Source organism: Chenopodium quinoa, unplaced genomic scaffold (assembly GCF_001683475.1).
Source record: "Chenopodium quinoa cultivar QQ74 unplaced genomic scaffold, ASM168347v1, whole genome shotgun sequence".
Classification (NCBI taxonomy): domain Eukaryota; kingdom Viridiplantae; phylum Streptophyta; class Magnoliopsida; order Caryophyllales; family Amaranthaceae; genus Chenopodium; species Chenopodium quinoa.
The window spans coordinates 5,119,196-5,139,308 of NW_018743574.1; the positions used below are offsets into that span (position 1 = coordinate 5,119,196).

The 20,113-nt window shown below is 35.1% G+C and overlaps 2 protein-coding genes and 1 non-coding gene across 5 annotated transcripts; 1 reads left to right on the forward strand and 2 right to left on the reverse strand.

The window, feature by feature from the left end:
• Nucleotides 1-216: 216 nt before the first annotated feature.
• LOC110682253 (L-ascorbate oxidase homolog) lies at nt 217-5,817 on the reverse strand. Of its 3 annotated transcripts, none has more exons than XR_002503393.1 (8): nt 5,031-5,670; nt 4,828-4,937; nt 4,132-4,402; nt 3,588-4,042; nt 3,099-3,464; nt 2,930-3,008; nt 760-2,807; nt 217-550 (listed from the first exon to the last, which is right to left on the reverse strand). XR_002503393.1 is itself a non-coding variant. In XM_021858543.1 (8 exons), the coding sequence occupies exons 2-8, from the start codon at nt 5,175-5,177 to the stop codon at nt 2,613-2,615; spliced, it is 1,623 nt and encodes a 540-aa protein (XP_021714235.1). In that variant the 5' UTR covers nt 5,178-5,207; nt 5,697-5,817; the 3' UTR covers nt 217-2,612. The 3 variants fall into 3 exon arrangements, 2 of the variants coding, with proteins under 2 accessions (XP_021714235.1, XP_021714234.1); XM_021858543.1 differs by adding an exon at nt 5,697-5,817 and having other exon boundaries at nt 217-2,807; nt 5,031-5,207; XM_021858542.1 differs by having other exon boundaries at nt 217-2,807.
• Nucleotides 5,818-6,982: 1,165 nt separating this feature from the next.
• Nucleotides 6,983-11,043, reverse strand: LOC110682254 (L-ascorbate oxidase homolog). The gene is made up of 9 exons (XM_021858545.1): nt 10,808-11,043; nt 10,480-10,638; nt 10,277-10,386; nt 9,177-9,447; nt 8,772-8,871; nt 8,313-8,658; nt 7,737-8,102; nt 7,565-7,643; nt 6,983-7,425 (listed from the first exon to the last, which is right to left on the reverse strand). The coding sequence occupies exons 2-9, from the start codon at nt 10,624-10,626 to the stop codon at nt 7,222-7,224; spliced, it is 1,623 nt and encodes a 540-aa protein (XP_021714237.1). The 5' UTR covers nt 10,627-10,638; nt 10,808-11,043; the 3' UTR covers nt 6,983-7,221.
• An 8,765-nt stretch (nt 11,044-19,808) lies between these two features.
• Nucleotides 19,809-19,880, forward strand: TRNAW-CCA. The gene has a single exon. It is a non-coding gene; the product is annotated as a tRNA-Trp (tRNA).
• Nucleotides 19,881-20,113: the final 233 nt, after the last annotated feature.

Below are 20,113 nucleotides of genomic sequence, written 5' to 3' on the forward strand. Positions count from 1 at the left end.
CCCTGTGCCTAGCTCGTTCAGCCTTCAGAGCCTCGGTAGCAGCCTTGTACTTATCAGAAAGAGAATCATGTTCCTTCTTCATAGCCTCATACACTCGAGTAAACTCAGACACTTTGCCCAGCACGCCCAAGCAAGACTGCAGGCTCTGCAGAACACGGAATCAAGTAAGGAATGCACAATCCGGTTTTAACCATGTTTATTAAATTTTTTTTTTTCGGAGTATACCATACCTGGAAAGACTGCACAGCAGCCTCTTGAGAAAGGTCAGTGAAAGTCTGCGAGGACTGACGATCCTTGAAGGACGGAAACAGTAAGGTGTCCACATGCGGAGCCAAAGAATCAAAAGAGAAATCAGCAGCATCAACATCAATAGGTACCCCCAGCTTCCTCTTAAGGCCAATACGAGGTGGAGGCGGAGGAACACCACTCTTTGGAGCCACCGTGTTAAGAGGAACGACTTCAGTGGTTTGAGAAGAAGAGCGATGCTTAAGGCGTCCCAAAAGGGAAGATGAGCTAAGAAGGTCATGAGACCTTAGTGACCTCGAAGTATCTGCAAAGAACATGGCAGAATTCAAAAGGGAATACAACAATGAACACGACAAATATACTCAGCAAAATACATAACCGCCTCAAAAAGGATAAACAAATTAAGAGCTAAGTAAATCTTCAACAAAAGCAAAACAAATTCACAACAGGACGCATCCACAAGGAAGAACACAACAGAAACCACAAACAGAAAAGGAAAAAAGAAGAACACACCTTGAGACATAGTTGGGGCAACTTTCTGCTCAGAATCAGAATCGTCCAAAGACTTGATCTGGATAACCGCCTCTGATTACGTCAACTTGATGAAAGATCTCTCGTCTACACTCAACTCGTACAACTTGTCTACCAAGGACGGAGATTGAGAACGCTGCTTCAATTTACTCACTGCAACCATCAAGCAAATAAGCCCAAATCAACAAAGAAGGAGAGCTAAACATAGGAGAATAAGAAAACAAAATACCTTCAGCCTCAACAGTGTCAATAAAAAAACCACAATCATCACCCAACGAGTCAATCCTCACAAAGAAGAACTTGTGATACAACTTCTTATCAAACGCCTTCTCCAAGTCAGTCACCAAAGGACCAACACCATCCTTCAAACGAAGACCAACCCGACCCTTACCACTGGTTCTAATAGTGTAAGGATAACACAAGTCCCTTACATCAAGCTCTATACCCAATTTTGCACTTAGCAAATCCAAAATTCGCAAAACCCTCCAAGTTTGGGGCAATAACTGACAAGGTGAAACCCTAACCCTAGAAAGATATTGACGAACAAGAGCAGAAAAAGGGAAAGTATGCCCAATTACAAAGGGATACTCGAAGAAACACATCCAACCAGGGGCAGTCCAATCAGCCCTCTCCCTAGAAGATGGGATTTTCACCATAATCCCATCAGGGAATCGCGCAATAGCAGCGATGTTCAGAACTTCCTCTTTCATGATGGTAGAAGGATAGACATCCTTAGCAGGGAAGACGTTCTGCGCCATTAAGTTAGGCTTTTTCACACCCTCATCCACCCCAACAAACACCACTTTCACATGACTACCCATCGCAAAACAAAAAGAAAAACAACGGAGTAAAGAAATAGAGAAAGAAGAGAAAATACCTGGTGAAAACCGAAATTGGGGCAAAGCAATGAAGTGATTAGACAAGAGCCTGCACACCCAATAAATACCAAAAAAAAAAGAAATAAACCGCCACGAACGGTTATCGAGGAAGTTGCCTTAAAAATGCCATCACGTTTCCTATTTTGCTAACCGTTGAAGTAATTTCTGAAAAATTCAAAATCCTCCCAAAGGCTTTTTAAGTAATTTTCACTTCCAAATACTTGAAAATAAAAATTAGGGGCAATTGTTGGGCCCGTATTATCACACGACCCATTACATCTAGGGCATCAATCCAAGACCAATAAGTCAGCAAGAATATGCAAAACGGCTTGATTGAAGTAAACAAGGAAAGTAGCATCATGCATATCAATTAAGGAGATACTTGCCAAAGATACACCTACAGAACAGGGAAGAAGATAAATCAAGAAGATCTTCCCCATTTCAAATATATTCTGAAGATATTTGTAAACCCTAGAGATCCCTAGGTATAAATAAGCATAATTAGACAATTTTAGCATTCATGTACACACGCATACACTTAAATATAACAGAATTACTCTACTTTTATCTACGGAACTACGTCTTTACTGAACAAGGAGGTCTGTCCTTACTCAGTATTGTATCTCTAAACTCATCTTCTTTATATAATCGAATATTTACTGCCTACTTATTGATTACTTGTTGATTCATTTTTGTTCTTAGTTATTTATATGCTTTTGGTAGTATGATTGTTATTACCCCTCAAACCTAGCAGATTCTCGTATGTCATTGAGATTTGCCTAAACAATAATAATATAGGCTAAATTATATATCTCGGTGTGTATGGAAACCTTTCTAAAAATACATTCACTCTAGCTATGGTGCAATTGGTACACAGAGTCCTCCCAATGTTTAAAACAATACACTTAATTAATTTTTGCGTATATGAGTATAGCACTGTAAGTAAAAAAAATTTGATTATATGGTAGCCTTTCCACATTTGAGAGCATTTGGAGGGATGTCATATTCGGTAGTGAGGCTTGTTTCGTCATTCCAAACCCTCAAATAAACTTGTTGTCCTAAGTACTGTCGATGCCAAATCGCTGATCTCAAATTCCACATTCCCTTGTTATCTAGAGATGCTAATACTGCTGTCCATGAGTTTCTAAACACCTGCCAATTTGTAAAGAAAAGAGGCACAACATCAATTAAATTAGAATTACAAGTATAATAATTTTTACTTAGTATATTCGATACAATATGTATGTATGTACAAGTGTATGTTCAAAGATTACCTGGACAGTACTTCTTGAAATAGCATCCACCAAATTGTAATTTTTCCTACTTACTGGACTCCATTGGTTTGATCCGTATCTGAAACATGTACCTTCATTTCAGTATAGATTCTTTTGATGGCTAGAAGAGCTAGTAATGTTAGATAGAGAGATGAAGAAGCTAGCTTACGCGACAACAAAGAAATTGTAGCCATCAAGATGCCAAGACTGAGTGGTAGCCTCGTTATTTTGAAAGACTATTTCTACAAAATCATGAAGAGCCAAGCCATATACTGTGGTGCCTTGGACCATAGGGCCGGGTGTGGGATTGTCCCTACTCGTGTTGATGTCGAAAACACCAGGAATGTTGTAATAGTCAGCAAGCTTGAGTGGTGTGGTTGGATTCACGTAGGAAACACCATTAACACCATAAAGCAACTTGTTGTTGACCTTTTCAGCTGAATTGGCCAAAACTAATGTCCTTGTTATGTTAATTTCCCCATAACGGAACGATCCTTGGGGGTTCGGCCTTGCAGCATTGGCAGTTAAATTCCTTCTGTTGAATTAGGAAAATAAAAATATCAATGTTAATATGACACGTAGAATGTTATGCTAAACTAGATAATTATGTTATCCATAATGCATACAACTTGGAAAAGTCAATATGTACGAGTATTACCTAAAAGATCTGGCTTGTTTCATGGACCCGTGAACCTCAAAAGCAGGGGGACTAGGTGCAGGACCAGAAACAGTAATATTTGAACCTTCATAATGAAGGGTTGCGGTGGTAGTGAGAGTCGGTCTAGTGAAACGACTCGATGCAACAATGTAATAGTCTTTGATTGCACCATTGAAGGTCACCAAGAAAGTTAAGGATTGGCCAGGGTGAACATCAAGTGACTCGTAAATTTCTTGGAGAACATGAGATCCCTCAACCTCGACAAGCTTCATTGTATGCCCTTGAATCCTGAAGTTGATTGAAGTCATGATCCCTACATTAGCCACCCGAAACAAGTAGGTTTTCCCAGCTTCACCCGTGTAGACTCTATCAGTACTAAAGTTTTGAAGACCGTTAATAAGTAGGCCATCGGGCATAGGCATGGCATCACCATTATCTAGCCTATTTTGAAGCACCTGTGTCATAGCGACTAGTCAAAGTTAGTATATGAATAGTGGGATCAGACATTGTGGACATTAATAATTAATGGTTGAAGTTTACAAACCTTGTGGTCAGTCTTGTACCAGTCTCCAACAAGGAAAGAGTGTTCACCATCTGGCTGAGGGTAAGGAAGAGGAATGACAGATCTTTTGTAAACATTGATGGCACCGAATCCACCCGAAGCGCGATGCATCAATGTGGAAGGGAAGTACATGTAGGTACCAATTTGATCCTTGACTTGCATCGTATATGTGTAGTTTTGCCCTGGAGGAATAGGGCAGTTTGTTCCAAGTACTCCATCTTGCCATGAATTTTTTCTTTGCCAAATTCCATTCCTAAAGGTTAAACACAACTTATAATAAATAAGTTTTCACTCAGAATAAACAAAAGTGTACAACTTTCTAGTTGAATTCGGCAATGATGTCCAATTACTTGTGGTAAGGGTATGTAGAATGAGTTTAGAACCAATCAAAATAACATACAATACCTTCGTTTCATATTGATGGTGAAATAATGTAATCATGCGAGGTTTTGCTGTGTTTTTACAAGTATACATTTAGAGATAATAATGTTCAAACATTTACATTGACAAACATGAAAAAAGTAAAATGCTAATGTCGTTATAAAATGTAAGTAATGCAGTAATTTTACGTTTAAACAGGGGACAAAGCTTAAAATAAATTTAGGCGCATTAAAAAAATTAAAAGGAATAATTGAATTGAATAGTGAATACTGAGTAGTGGATATAGTGAATACTAACCATGTCATGAGGAATGGCTCGTCCAACTGATTAATAATAGTGACAATGAGATTGTCATTGGTGTTGACCTCAATTGTTGGACCCGGAAATTGGCCATTAACAACAATACCCTACAATTGAGTATGAATATATTACTTAATTGCAAAAGAAAATACATAAAAAACTTTGGAAATAAAATTAGTGGTGCAAAGTATTTAACAAACCGTTTGTGGAGGGAAATTCCCAGGATATATCGTTGCATATGTTACGGTCCAAGTGTAGTATTTATACGGACTTTCTGCATGAATTCCGAAAATACTTGACAAGGCTAAACTTCCAAGAACCAAAGATAGGACTGAAAAATGTCCCATTTTATGAGTTTTGATTGATTAATAAACCTGCTGAGGAAATATGCAGAAATTTATCAACTATTAGACTTTGTAGCAATGCCTCATAGAATACAGTAATACTTCGGTTTTCATTAACAAAATCATCAAAGCGGATCAAAGTTGAGAGTGAAGTCAGAAAGTATTTGAGAGTGAAGTTGTGTGTGATCTATCAAACTAATTATGATTTGGAACAAAAATAAAGGGACAAATTAAACCAAAAAAAAAAAAAAAGACACAATGGATGATATTAGAGGGACGGTGAGAGAGTACTACACAATACAACTATTGAACTAAATGAAGAGACGTCGTACTCATGTAGGAACCGCATGTCTAGTCTAAAAATAGGATATTTTAGGCAATTTAAAAGTGTGTGGATAGTGAGATATCATTAATAATAGCGAGTTTAATAATATTAGAAAACTACCCAAACTAAGATACTTTTCTAAATAACCAGCAAATACTTTAAAAAAAAAAAAAAAAGTGAAAGCAAATAAGCAATACCTTAAGGTAGGAGCATAGTAGTAGAGTAGAATGTCTCTTGTTTATAAAAGAAAGAAGAGATGTAAAACAAGGATATATGGGGATTGCAAATTAAGGGTGCAGTTTCCCGGAAGTTGTACAAATTTCAGTGAATTAAGTATAATGCCATACTTGAATTTAAAGGTGTCAAAGATCTATTGCGCCGTACTTCATGCTATTATAATAAAGTCAGCGTCACAACTCATATTTTAATACTACTTGTATATTCTTCAATTGGTTGGAGTTGTAGAGTTGTAGTATGAATTGCTTGTAAGTTGTAATAGTGTAACAATATTGCCAAATTTGCAATATTTTAACGTTGTTATCATGCTAGAAATTGAGTATGATGCTTCCTTGGTGCAAATTGTAGTAAGATAATAAGAGCGAGAGCGGCGGAGCTTAGAACGGATCTTTTAATAAAAATTGCCTTATTTTCAATATCAATGGAAGATCATTAATGTCTCACACATGGAAGTACACAACTTAAGAATGGAAGATCATTGGAGGTTTTCGTGGATCAAGTTACTATATTTTGTGTTCCCATGATCTCTATTTAAAAACAATATAATAATGCAGTTTTTCTTTAGAACAACAAATAGCGATGTAGGGAGTACATTTGAGGCGCGTGGTAGATTTTCGAAGAGATCTATCTACCAAATACCAACTTCTAAGCTTCCTACTAAGCTCAAGTTGAGACTTTTCATCCTTGAAACACAAGCGACTTTAAGTTGAAAAGAGTAGAATTTTAATGCCAGTCGTATGAATCGTATCTCTTATGCCTCATTAACAACATATCAATGGTACGACGGAGTTCTAAAAGGCATTGAAAAATTAAATTAGGATCATAGTCCTACAAGGCTACAGATACATTCCATAGAGATAGATTGCTTTTTCAGTAAATTACTTGTAAAAATTAGTAGGCGAAATTTTAGATACTCTGCACCCCATTTAGCCTGCTCGTATCTTGATGCATTGATTGGATCCAATGTCATTGAATATTGTTCTACATAAGTACATAAAATACCTCATTCAATAAAATTGCACTATTTAATGAACGAGGAATTACTAACGATTAATTAATCATGACCTTAATATGAATTTTGAAATGAAATACTACTCCGTACGTAGTATCTAGTTGAGCTGAGAATGGTGAGTTCTACTCACGTAATTCTCGTAACAAAAAAAAAGTGTGTAAGAGTACGATTGATGTTGGTCTGAGCAATAAATTGCTGCTAACTGCTGTTGTCTGTTGAGTGTTGAAAAAGGAGTACTAAACAACTTCAACAATGGTGAAGTAATTTCATTCTGATTAAAGAGATAAATTAATCAAACAAACACTGTAATTTCCAATACAAATCAATATACAGACGATTTCAGGGGGAAGAGGATGAAAAAATCAAAATATTTCCCGCTTCAACTTTCTAACTCACAGTCAAACTCTGATGACTGATTAAATCTATAGTAGTAGTATTATGATTAATGAACTAGACTGATCGATATGTGTTGTTTAAGGATGACGTCCAACTGCTTTTCCACAGAGGAGAACGTTAGTAGGGGGGTTGTACTCATTAGCAAGGCTCTGGGCAGAGTTCCACACCCGGAGATAGAGTTGCTGTCCAAGATATTGTCGCGACCACATTGCAGACCTCAGGTTCCACATCCCTTGGTTGTCTAATGATACCAATATTGCTGTCCAAGAGTTGGGATAGACCTGTAAAATTCATCCAAATACAGGCAAGTCGCAAAGATGATCAGAATCTAATTTTCCGAGGGGGAGAACAAACAACAGCAGAGTATATTTTACTAATTAATCAAATTTCCCAGGTCAGTATGCATGCAGTATGCTGTACCTGAGTGGTATGTCTGGTGAGGGCATCCTTTAGATTGTAATTCTTCCTACTGGCTTGACTCCATCTACCAGAACCAAAACTGCAACAATTTCGAGTCAAAAAATGAGAATGCCTGCTTAATAAACTCATAAAAATGGAAAATACGAGAAAATAACAATGTTATGAGACGTACCCAACTACCCAGAAATCATAACCATCAAGATGCCAAGACTGCATGGCATTCTCATCATTCTGGAAGACAACCTCAATGAAGTCGTGGTGAGTTGCACCCAAAACAGATGTGCCAAGCCTTGCAGCACCACCAGATGGGCTACTTTGGATGGAATTCAAGCTGAAAACTCCAGGAATATTGAAGTAATCGGCGAGCTTCAGAGGAGTATCAGGGTTGATAAAGGAAATCTGGTTAACAGCATAACGTTGCTTTCCGTTGATAAGAGGTGCTGAGTTGGCTAATACAAAGGTTTTTGAAATTGGGATTGTTCCATAGTGGAAAGATCCCTGAGGGTTGGGCCTAGCTGCATTTGCTGTCAAGTTCCACCTACACAATTAAGAAATTGAAAGTTAACCATATGTTACCAACAAAACATAGGCATGATCAGAAACACAGAATTTTTCGTGCTAAAGCATTCAAACTAGAAAATCCAAGGTCATCTAAACACTATGTTAGTATAAGGTGAAACGCTAACATCAACAAGGTTGCCATTGACATCAAAGATATTGAGGTTCAACATCGAGTTCAATTCCATACCTGAAGGTTCTGGCTTGCTGCAAGGACCAATGGAATCCTCCAGCAGGGGCAGCAGGCAGAGGTCCAGAGACTTGTGAGGCAGAGTTTGAGTAGTGGAGAGCTCCAGTGGCAGTTAGAACTGTCCTTGTGAAACGTGTTGATGCAACTATGTAATAATCCTTGGGAGCCTGATCTAAGGTCACAAGGATTGAGAGAGACTGACCGACGTGCACATCAATCGAATCGTAGACATTTTGAATAACATTAGATCCTTCCACTTCTACCACCTTTAATTTGTGACCTTGGATCCTGAAGTTGAATGATGTCAACAATCCAACGTTTGAGACTCGAAATTTGTATGTTTTTCCTGAAATTTGACAAGCAATTAATGTTCAGATATTGATGTTATTGCTTAAAACATAAAAAACAAGGCAATGATATGTCAAACTTAGGGGAGTTTCAATGATTCATGAAGGTAACCTTGTTCTCCGGTGAAGGTGCTCCGAGTCTGCTGGCCATTGATAAGCAAGCCATCAGGGAATGGAAGAACCTTTCCTGCATCCAGACTTTGCTGCAGGGTCTGCATAAAACATAATATTGTAATTAGAATTAGATTTCAGAAAGACTACTTGTAGCAATAAGTTCCAAGTTCAAAATATGGTATTAAAGATTATTCAAAAGATGATGAAAGTCTTAGAGGAGTATCAACGGTTGGTTTTCTCACATTTGTAACGAAAACAGTACTCTAATAAACATCAAAAACCAGCAACATATGAAAGCTTCATGAAGTCATGATCAGTAAATAGAAGTGAAATTTATACATTGAACTTAAGATTATACACTATAGGGGTAACATTATTTCTTGATACACAATAGAATACTGACCTTGTAGCTGGCTTTGAACCAATCACCAACAAGCAAAGTAAAGTCACCAGCAGGGTCGGCATAAGGAACAGGAATGCGAGGCCTAGAGTAGACATTAAGGGCACCAAACCCACCAGCAGCGCGGTGCAACCCAGTTGATGGGAAGTAAGTGTATGAACCAATCTGATCTTTAGGCTGAAAGATGTAAGTGAAGTTCTTGTTTGGGGGAATTGGACAGTTGGTCCCCAATACACCGTCTTGCCACGAGTTCTTCCTTTGCTTAATTCCATTCCTATAATTATTGAAAAAAGTTCATATTAGATCAGTCCTTCATCCATACTTGGAAGGCCAATGTTGGATATATGAGTTTAGATTAGTCCACAAATTTCCGTTCATATTTCATTATCAATGTGCTTAAGCAATCACATTTGCATAATAGTTTTAATCCATCTTAGCAAAACCATATTTGCATTTCATTTGGTTCTTTTTTAATAACAAAAACACCAGTATTTCTATGTAACACTGTTTAAAAAAGGATTACATACTCTACATCTCTAATTAAAAATCACGGTTTTCTTGCACTTTGGAGTTTAATTTACACTTTTCAAGTAATAGTAATTAGCACATTGGTAAAGTATCAAATTGAACTAATGTAAAATCGGTCATACATTACCTGATTTTGCAAAAGATTATATGGAGTAAAAGATAATCAACAGCAAAAAGCAGTCATATAAAAAATTAGTCAATTAATAAAAGTCAAATTAAGCGGTATAAATAACTTTTGTCGGTAAAAATGATATCAGTTTAATAAATATTTGTTGACAGGGTGTGGGACCTTAGAATTAGCAGTCAATTGTTACGTTCTTCTTCCTTTATTTTTAATTGTAATGTATTTATATACTTTGAAGCAACATTTCAAGGATTATAAGATCTATTAGGTACCATATAAATCCGTAATTAACAGACAAAATGCATCAATAATGTAACATCAATTTAAAAAATAAATCAAGAAAATGCCTCATTTACACTAATATACTTGAAAATTGAATTGAGTACGGAGTAATTAGTTCTTCAAAATACTGAACCAATAAAAAGTATAGGAGGAAAGAAAGGAAACATACCAAGTGAGAAGGAAAGGCTCATTCAATTTATTAATAACATTGAGGACAATGTTGTCATTTGTCACACAATCAAGTTTTGGTCCAGGAAATTGACCATTGATGAGAATAACCTTGCCAAAATAAATGTAAATTAGATCTTAATTGTTAAAGGTTTTAATCAAAAATGAAGTATTCTATTACAAAAGAAATAAAAAAAAACCTACCTGTTGAGGAACACCCAAAGGAGCAATGTTTCCATAAGTTACAGACCAAGTGAAAAATTTATAAGGGTCATCTGCTTTTGCAATGGAAATACTCAATAATGCAACTATTCCAAATAATGTTATGTTTATCAAACTTCTCCTCTCCATTATCTTCTATTCCTGTAAATATATACCACACAAAAACACATTAGAGTTACATAAGAAAAATGAGTGCCACTATAAACAACCCCGGCATGACACGGGTTAGATGTACGCAACCTTATCCTTAACAACTAGTCCACTAGACTAAGGAGTGGTGGAATATAGAGGAAGGTGCAATGGTGCATACCTTAAGGAGTGAAGGGAGGCAAAGATTTGGTTGGAGATCTTGCAGGAGGACTGTCAATGAAAGAGAGGGTGATGAAAGCAGAGGATATATATAAATAAAGAAAATGAGGCAGGAAAATGTGTAATTTATTAACTCCTGGAAAAGGCAGTTTTCCTGATATCAATAATTTCAAAATTTCTTGGTTTTTTCTACTTTTGTGTGTACTACTTCTCCTTAAGAGCTGGCATTCGGTGCTTCTTTTACGCGGTTTCGCTTTCGCGTGAAGCTCATAATACCTTTATCCATAATTTCTATGGACCTAATTTCCAATTTATACTTGATTTTGATTTTCATTATATGATTAATGTACAGTTATTTGATTAATGTACATATTGTACAAATTTGTGATTACAATGAGTTGGTTGAAATGGCTAATTTAAATTTTAAATGGACTAGTGTATTTAAAAATACTAAGGGCTTGTTCATATTTACTGAGCTGAGCTGAGCTGAACTGAACTGAACTGAACTTATTGGAGCTGAACTGAACTGAACTGAAAATAAGTAAATATGAACAGGCCCTAAGTCTAATGTAATTTTGTCTAATTTTTTTGTCAAACTAATATCATTACAGATTTTGCTTCACATCCACACTGTGAAGTACAACATAAATTAATTTTAAGACCTTGTTGTGTGCAAAGGTCAGTGTAGTGATAATAACTAAGGGCATGTTTTCATTGACTGAACTCAGCTGAACTGAACTGAACTGAGCTTAACTAAATTGAACTGAAATGAATATTTTATAAGAGAAGGAAATTAGGAGCTGAACTGAACTAAACTGAGCTGAACTGAACTGAACTGAACTGAATTTCAACGTAAGAGAACAGACCCTAACTTGATCAAATGTAAAGATGAATCCAACTTGATTAAATAACTAAACAAGACGTATTTTTTCTTGAATATTAATCATAAAAAGTAGTCAAAACATAATACATGAGTAATGTAAAAGTCGTGATAAGAGTGTAATTAATCGTAAACATGGAAAAAATATCATCAATCAAATTTAAATATGTTTTAGTTGAGAGAAATAAGGGAACTTCTACTTCACCTTTTCTTAAATTTAAATTCAATTGAAATAACATACATATTTAATCGGTGTCTAACAATTTCTTTAATGAGCAATGGATAGTCGGTGCAAGCAATATTTAGTGCTTAAAAAATGGATTACATTGACACTCACCAACCCCTTCGAGTTAAATATATGGGAACAAAGATACTACTGTACATTAGTATTAACATATTAGTATTACAGGATTCCTTTAATCTCGGCTGGACTAAAGTCAATTTACTGATCGCTGTCCTCCATTGGACACAGGGGCGGACCCACCTTTAGTCATAGTGGGTCCGGTGACACAGTATTTTTTAAAAAAAAATAAAATATCAAAGAGACCCCTTATTATAGATAGGGGGTCTCGTTGATGCTGCTAGTGGTAACAACAAACAATATCAAAGAGACCCCTTATTATAGATAGGTGGTTTGTTTGATGCTGCTAGTGGTAACAACAAACAATGTCAAAGAGACCCCTTATTAAGATAGAAGATCTCTTTGATGCTGCTATTGCTACAAAAGACTTTGTGTGTTTTTTTTATATATTAAAGAGATCTGTTATTTATATAAAAGGTCTCTTTGATGCTGCTATTGCATTTCACAATTTTTTGCGTTACTTTCTTTTTCATTAAAGAGACCAGTTATATTTAATAACTGGTCTTTTAAGTTATCTCACTTTTTTTTGTATAATTTTTTAATAATTTTTTCCCCCTTTTTATATCTTATATTTGTACAACCAATTTTAATATTTCCCCATAAAGCTTATCAATTAACTAAAAAATCATAAAGTTAATTCAATATAATAATTTTATTGTACCATTGGTTTATAACATGTTATTTGTAGTATTTTCGACTTGTAAAATTGAATTCTTAAGTACTGTATTTGGTTGTGATATGAATTTTTGTGTCCTATTTTTGGATTGAAATCAATTTGGTATATGTATATATACATATATATGTATGTATATATACACATATATATATATATATATTTTATATATATAAGTTTTGGATTGAAATTAATTATGAACAAGACATGGAAAAAAAAATTGTACTTTCACAAATGATCAATAATTGATGGTGACACACTATCTCGGAAATCCTGGATCCGCCACTGATTGGACACAAGTACACACTACCCTTTTTTTAGCTCTATTTTTTATTTTCAATTGTCAATTAAGTATTCTTTTTTAAAAGGCAAGTGCATAACACTAATTTACAAATGCATATCGCAGAAGTATCATTGTCTATGAAATTTATAGTTTGTAGTTTATAGTTTCTATAGGAGTACAGGTTGTTACTAATGGATATTTAAAGGTGAAAAAAATAGAACACTATTGACATATGGATTTTTCATGGGGAAGTATCTTATTAATACTCGTACTTCCTTGGCTTTATTTCAGTTTAGTTGACGTATTTTGATTATGACAAATTTTGTTAATTAGAAAGGATATAAAGGTAAATAAACTGTAAATTATTTTAGTATAGAAATTGACAATTATATAAAATATTACATACGTGACAATGTCAATTTTTTAATCATTCAAATAGTTTTGAGCTCCCCAGTTTTAAACATGATGGCTTACAAGGCCGAAACCTCCAAAATATCTCAAAAAGCGTGAATATTAGCCTTTAATTTTGGAATTTCTTGACTTTTTTTCTCCCGGAAATAAAAGTTGTCGAAATGTTTACCATGATCCCTAATACTCTCCGGGAATCCAATTGGCAGGGTGGAAACATCCAATTTGCCTTTAAACGACCAATTTACTGGTTTACAACTTACATCGATTTCATTAACTCAAGCTTACCACAAACATTTATGACAACATATAATGATCATATATGGATCCAAACGGCATTATATGACTCCGAGATGTATCCCCTAAAATCTCAATGCTTTTCGACATCAAGCCCCGAAACATTCGAAATTTCTCAAAAAGCGTGGAAATTAGCCTTAAATTTGGAATTTATTGACTTTTTTTCGCCCGCATATAAAAATTGCCTAAATGTTTACCATGGTCCCAAATAGCCTTCAGGAATCCAATTGGGTGGGTGGAACCATCCAATTTACCTTTAAAAGACCAATTTACCGATTTACAACTTGCACCGATTTCATTAACTCAAGCTTACCACGAACATTTATGACACCATATAATGATCATATATGGTTCCAAACGGCATTATATGACCCCGAGATGTATTCCCTAAAATCTCAAGGATTTTCGACACCGTGCCCAACCTAAAAAATTTCTCAAAAAGCATGATATAAGCCTTCAATTTTGAAATTTTTTGACTTTTTTTCGCCCATAAATAAAAATTGCCGAAATTTTTACCATGATCCCTAATACCCTCCGGGAGTCCAATTGTGTGGGTGGTACCATCCAATTTGTCTATAAACGGCCAATTTACCGGTTTATAACTTGCACCGATTTCATTAACTCAAGTTTACTACGATCATTTATGACAACATATAATGATCATATACGGTTCCAAACAGCATTACATGACCCCAGGATGTATCTCCTTATTCTTAAGGCTTTTCGACACCGGGCCACGAAACCTCAAAAATTACTCAAAAAGCGTGGATATTAGACTTCAATTTTGGAATTTTTTGACTTATTTTCAGCTAAAAATAAAAAATTTCCGAAATGTTTACCATGGTCCCTAATACCCTCCGGGCAACCAATTGGATGGGTGGAACTATTCAATTTGCCTTTAAACGGTCAATTTACCGTCTTACAACTTGCACTGATTTTGTTAACTCAAGCCTACCAAGAACATTATGACAACATATAATGATCCTATATGGTTCCAAACGACATTATATGACCCTGAGATATATATTCCCTAAAATCTCAAGGTTTTTCAACATCGTACCCAATTTAAAAAATTTCTCAAAAAACGTGGATATAAACCTTCAATTTTTGAAATTTTTGACTTTTTTTCGCCCGAAAATAAAAATTGCCGAAATTTTTACCATGTTCTCTAATACCCTCCAAAAGTCCAATTGTGTGGGTTTATCCATCCCATTTGCCTTTAAACGGCCAATTTACCGATTTACAATTTGCACCGATTTCATTAAATCAAGCCTACCACGAACATTTATGACAACATATAATAATCATAAATGGTTCCAAAAGGCATTATATGACCCTGAGATGTATCCCCTAAAATCTCAATGCTTTTCGACACCGGCCACGAAATCTTCAAAATTTCTCAAAAAAATTATGGATCTTAGCCTTCAATTTTGAAATTTTTTACTTTTTTTTGCTTGAAAATAAAAATTGCCGAAGTGTTTAACATGTTCTCTTATATCCTCCGGGAGTCCAATTGGGTGGGTGGAACCATCCAATTTGCCTTTAAACGACCAATTTACCGCTTTACAACCTGCACCGATCTCATTAACTTAAGCCTCCACGAACATTTACGACAACAAATAGTGATCATGTATAGTTCCAAACGACATTATATGACCCCGAAATATATTCCCTATAATTTCAAGGCATTTCGATACCGGGCCCCGAAACCTCCAAAATTTCTAAAAATACGTGGATATTAGCCTTTAATTTTGGAATTTTTACACTTTTTTTCGCCCGAAAATAATAATTGCCAAAATGTTTACCATGATCCCTAATACCCTTAGGGAGTTCAATTGGGTGGGTGAAACCATCCAATTTTCCTTTTAAACGGCCTATTTAATTACCGGTTTATAACATGCACCGATTTCATTAACTCAAACCTAACTAGAATATCTATGACAACAAAAAATTAACATATATGGTTCCAAACGTCATTAAATGACCCCGATATGTATCCCCTAGAATTTCAAGACTTTTCAACACCTAGCCCCGAATCCTCCAACATTTCTCAAAAAGCGTGGATATTAGATTTCAATTTTGAAATTTTTGACTTTTTTTCGCATGGAAATTAAAATTGTCGAAATGTTTACCATGGTCCCTAATACCGTCCGGGAGTCCCGTTGGGTGGGTGGAACCATCCAATTTGCCTTTAAACAACCAATTCACCAGTTTACAACTTGCACCGATTTCATTAACTCAAGTCTACCACAAACATTTATGACAACATATAATGATCATATATGGTTCCAAACGACATTATATGACCATGAGATGTATCCCCTAAAATTTCAAGAATTTTTGACATTGGGCCCCGAAACCTCCAAAATTTCTCAAAAAGCGTGGAAATGGTCTTCCATTTTGGAATTTTTTGACTTTTTTCGCCCGGAAATAAAAATTTCAGAAATGTTTATTATGGTCCCAAATAGCCTCCGGGAGTCCAATTGGGTTAGAGGAACCATCTGATTTGCCTTTAACGACCAATTTAATTACCAGGTTACAACTTGCACGGATTTCATTAACTCAAGCCTACTACTAACATTTATGACAACATATAATGGTCATATATGGTTCCAAACGACATTTTATGACCTCGAGATGTATCCCTTAAATATTAATACTTTTCTACACCGGGCCCCGAAAATTTCTCAAAAAGCGTTCAATTTTGAGATTTTTTTATTTTTGTTTGCCCAGAAATAAAAATTGCAGAAATGTTTATTATGATCCCAAATAGCCTCCGGGAGTCCAATTGGATTGGTGGAACCATCCGATTTGCCTTTAACGGCCAATTAATTACCGGGTTACAACTTGCACGGATTTCATTAACTACTCAAGCCTACTACGAACATTTATGACAACATATAATGATCATATATGGTTCCAAACGACATTTTATGACCCCGAGATGTATCCCCTTAAATTTTAATACTTTTCTACACTGGGCCCCGAATTGAAACCTCTAAGATTTCTCAAAAAGCGTGAATATTAGCCTTCAATTTTGAGATTTTTTGATTTTTTTTTGCCCGAAAATAAAAATTGCTGAAATGTTTACCATGATCCCTAATACCCTCCGGGAGAACAATTGGGTGGGTGAAACCATCCAATTTGCCTTTAAACGACCAATTTACCGATTTACAACTTGCAACGATTTCATTAATTCAAGCCTACCACGAACATTTATGACAACAAATAATGATCATATATGGTTCCAAACGGTATTATATACCCCGAGATATATCCCATAGAATTTCAAGACTTTTCGACACCGGGACCCGAAACCTCCAAATTTTCTCAAAAAGGCGTGGATATTAGCCTTTAGTTTTGGAATTTTTTACTTTTTTTCCGCTTGAAAATAAAAATTGCCGAAATGTTTACCATGGTCTCTAATACCCCCTGAGAGTTCAATTGGGTGTGTGGAACCATTCAATTTGCTTTTAAACGACCGATTTACCAGTTTACAACTTGCACTGATTTACCGGTTTACAACGACCAATTTAATTAACTTGAACCGAAATTGACCCAAACCCATTTTAACCCGTCAAAACCCGAATTTAACCCGACTTGTTACTAACATGACCTGAATTTAACCCGACCCGTTCCTAACCAGACCCGAATTTAACCCAACCTTTTACAAACCCGACCTGAAATCAACCCGACTTGTTATTGATTTGACCCAAATTCAACCCAACTTGTTATTGACCCGACTCGAATTTTACCATACCTATTACTTACCTAGCCCAAAAATTCAACCCGACCTGATTCTAACCTGAAAATTATTAACTTAAACCGAACCCGACTCGAACTTGAGAATTACCCTAACCCGTTTTAACCTGAATTAAACCCGACCTATTGTTCATCCGACCCAAATGTAACCTGTTATTAACCCGACCTAAACTCGACCCAAACTTGATAAGAAGTATGACCCGACGTGACCCGATTCAAGCATGATCCTACATTACCCAAACCCGAACCGCATATGTTATAATATTAATCTGAATTGACCCAACCCGAGTCGAGTTGGCCCGACTCAAACCCGACTCGTTTACCCGAATTGAAATAGTCTGTGAAAGTGCCAAGATTCAAAATGTATTTATTCATTAAAATTGAGTGAGTATAATAGAAAAAATTTCTTAAATACATTAAAATAGATTTTGAATACTGTTGATTTCCAATTCAACGATTAACTATGTATGACCATGTTCTTACTCTATTTAATTTCATCTAAATAAAGCCTTTTGAATTTCATATCGATTCCGTCTCATCTTTCCTTTATTTGCAATCTATATGTAAGAAAACAAAGAAGAAAAAAAACGTGAAAATTTGTTAAAGTATTGACTTAAAATGTAGCTTCCTAATATTCTGATATCAATTAATTGTCGATTTTAATAAATATATAATAACATATAGTTTAGAGTTTTACATTGACATTATAACAAGGTAAAATTAACATATACTCCAATTAACAAATATATAACCAATTAACCATCATATCAAGACGGAAAGATAGAGTAAGAAATAACTCTTCGTTCACATTGGGTAAAACTAATGAAAAACTTTTGACTTTTAAGAATAGGTCCATAATGAGAGGATGCCTTGAAAAGTTGTGAAATTCTGCATGCACATCAATTAATACTAAAAAGGGGTCAATTTCTCCACAATTAGTGGCTTAAAATTAAGAAGTTACTAGAGAAAGAATAAAGATAGATAAGGCTACAATTGGTAAGGTGGGACTACGAGAGGGTTTGCATGCAGTGTAAGCAATGGCATGTACAAAAAAAAAAATCAACTTTAATTTATGTTGTTAATTAAGACTACCAATCGAGATTATGGCAAATGATTAACCAATATTTTAAAATGTTACAGTGTAGTTATTTCGGTAATGATGGAGGCTAACATGGGTTGTCTTTGGGATCTTCTGAAGTTTGTAGGGTCCACACGTTTTTATGAGCCACTAGTCCACTTACTACCAAATTGAATGACCACCGTTAGTTGTTTATATTCAAGGCATCAATTAAGGGAAAGGTCACCTACATGACCTAATGGCATCACCATGCATAGTCTTCAATTTGCACTTTACTTTACTCTTAATGCTCATGCATGTAACATGTTGCAATTTCTTACAAGTTCAGGACTTGCACCTATATACAGGCCATGAAAATGTATGTTAACGGTTTTACAGAAACTAAAGTAAAAACGGACTTATTTTGGCGAGGTATTTGTTAATATGTACAATTTAAAGTTTGTGATATTCGAGTTTAAGATTATCGAGTACAAAATACAAATAATTATACAGCAAATTGATTTTGCTTACAAGTCAAATGTACAGTGATTTTTTATTTTTGGCCTTTGAAACTAAAACGATGGTGAGAGATGCATTCCAATTTTATACAAATAATAGGTTGTTCGGATTTCGGAACCATTAGTCGCTTGTAATAACCTTGAGTCAATGATGAGATTGTGATTTGTAACTGGCTGAATTGATAGTTAAGATACAAATTTGGGGGGAGGGGGGTGGTAAAACTTTCTTCGTGTTATGATTTTGGTCTTCCCGTACCTTATGGGGAGACATGAGGCATTATACATGATTATCCTTCTATATACTAATAGCGAGCAATTTAATTGTCTCTGTCAATAATTTAATTGTCAAGTTTCAAAAAGTAAAAATATTAATATAAATCTTTTTTTTTAATCAAATATAGTTTTTGCAAGAATAACGTAGGGAATGGGTCTTGTGATTATATTAAATAGAATATGCTATAAAGATATAAACAAAAAAGTTGAGAGATCAAAGCACAAGAAGTCAAGAATACTGAATACATAGTTTGTTCCTATGGTTGATGACAACGTATTTTCAAAATAATATTGCATAAAACGAAAATTAGTATAGTATTAAAAAAAAATAGAGTAAAAAGTTTAATAAAAAATTAAGTGTGTTTGAATAACATTTTAGTAAAGTAGAATTCTAATTTCTTGATTAAAAAAAATATATATTAGCTGCTGTTTTTTGCAAGTTTGTAAGCAATTTATATCTATATATTTTGAGGTAAATTAACAAACCTGAGGATCCGTGGCGCAATGGTAGCGCGTCTGACTCCAGATCAGAAGGTTGCGTGTTCGATTCACGTCGGGTTCAATATCCCGAACTTAGATCCTCCTTTTTTTTTTTGGGAATGCGTTAAACTATTTTTTCCATTTCTGCTTATTGTTTAGATATAAATCATATAATGGCTCATGCTTATTGTTTAGATATAATGGCTTATGCTTATCAGATACATAGATGTTACAAGTTTATATCTACAACTCCCATGAATTGTGAGCACTACTTGAGCTCGATTCGTTGGTTACTCGGTGTTCGAGCTGGAGCTT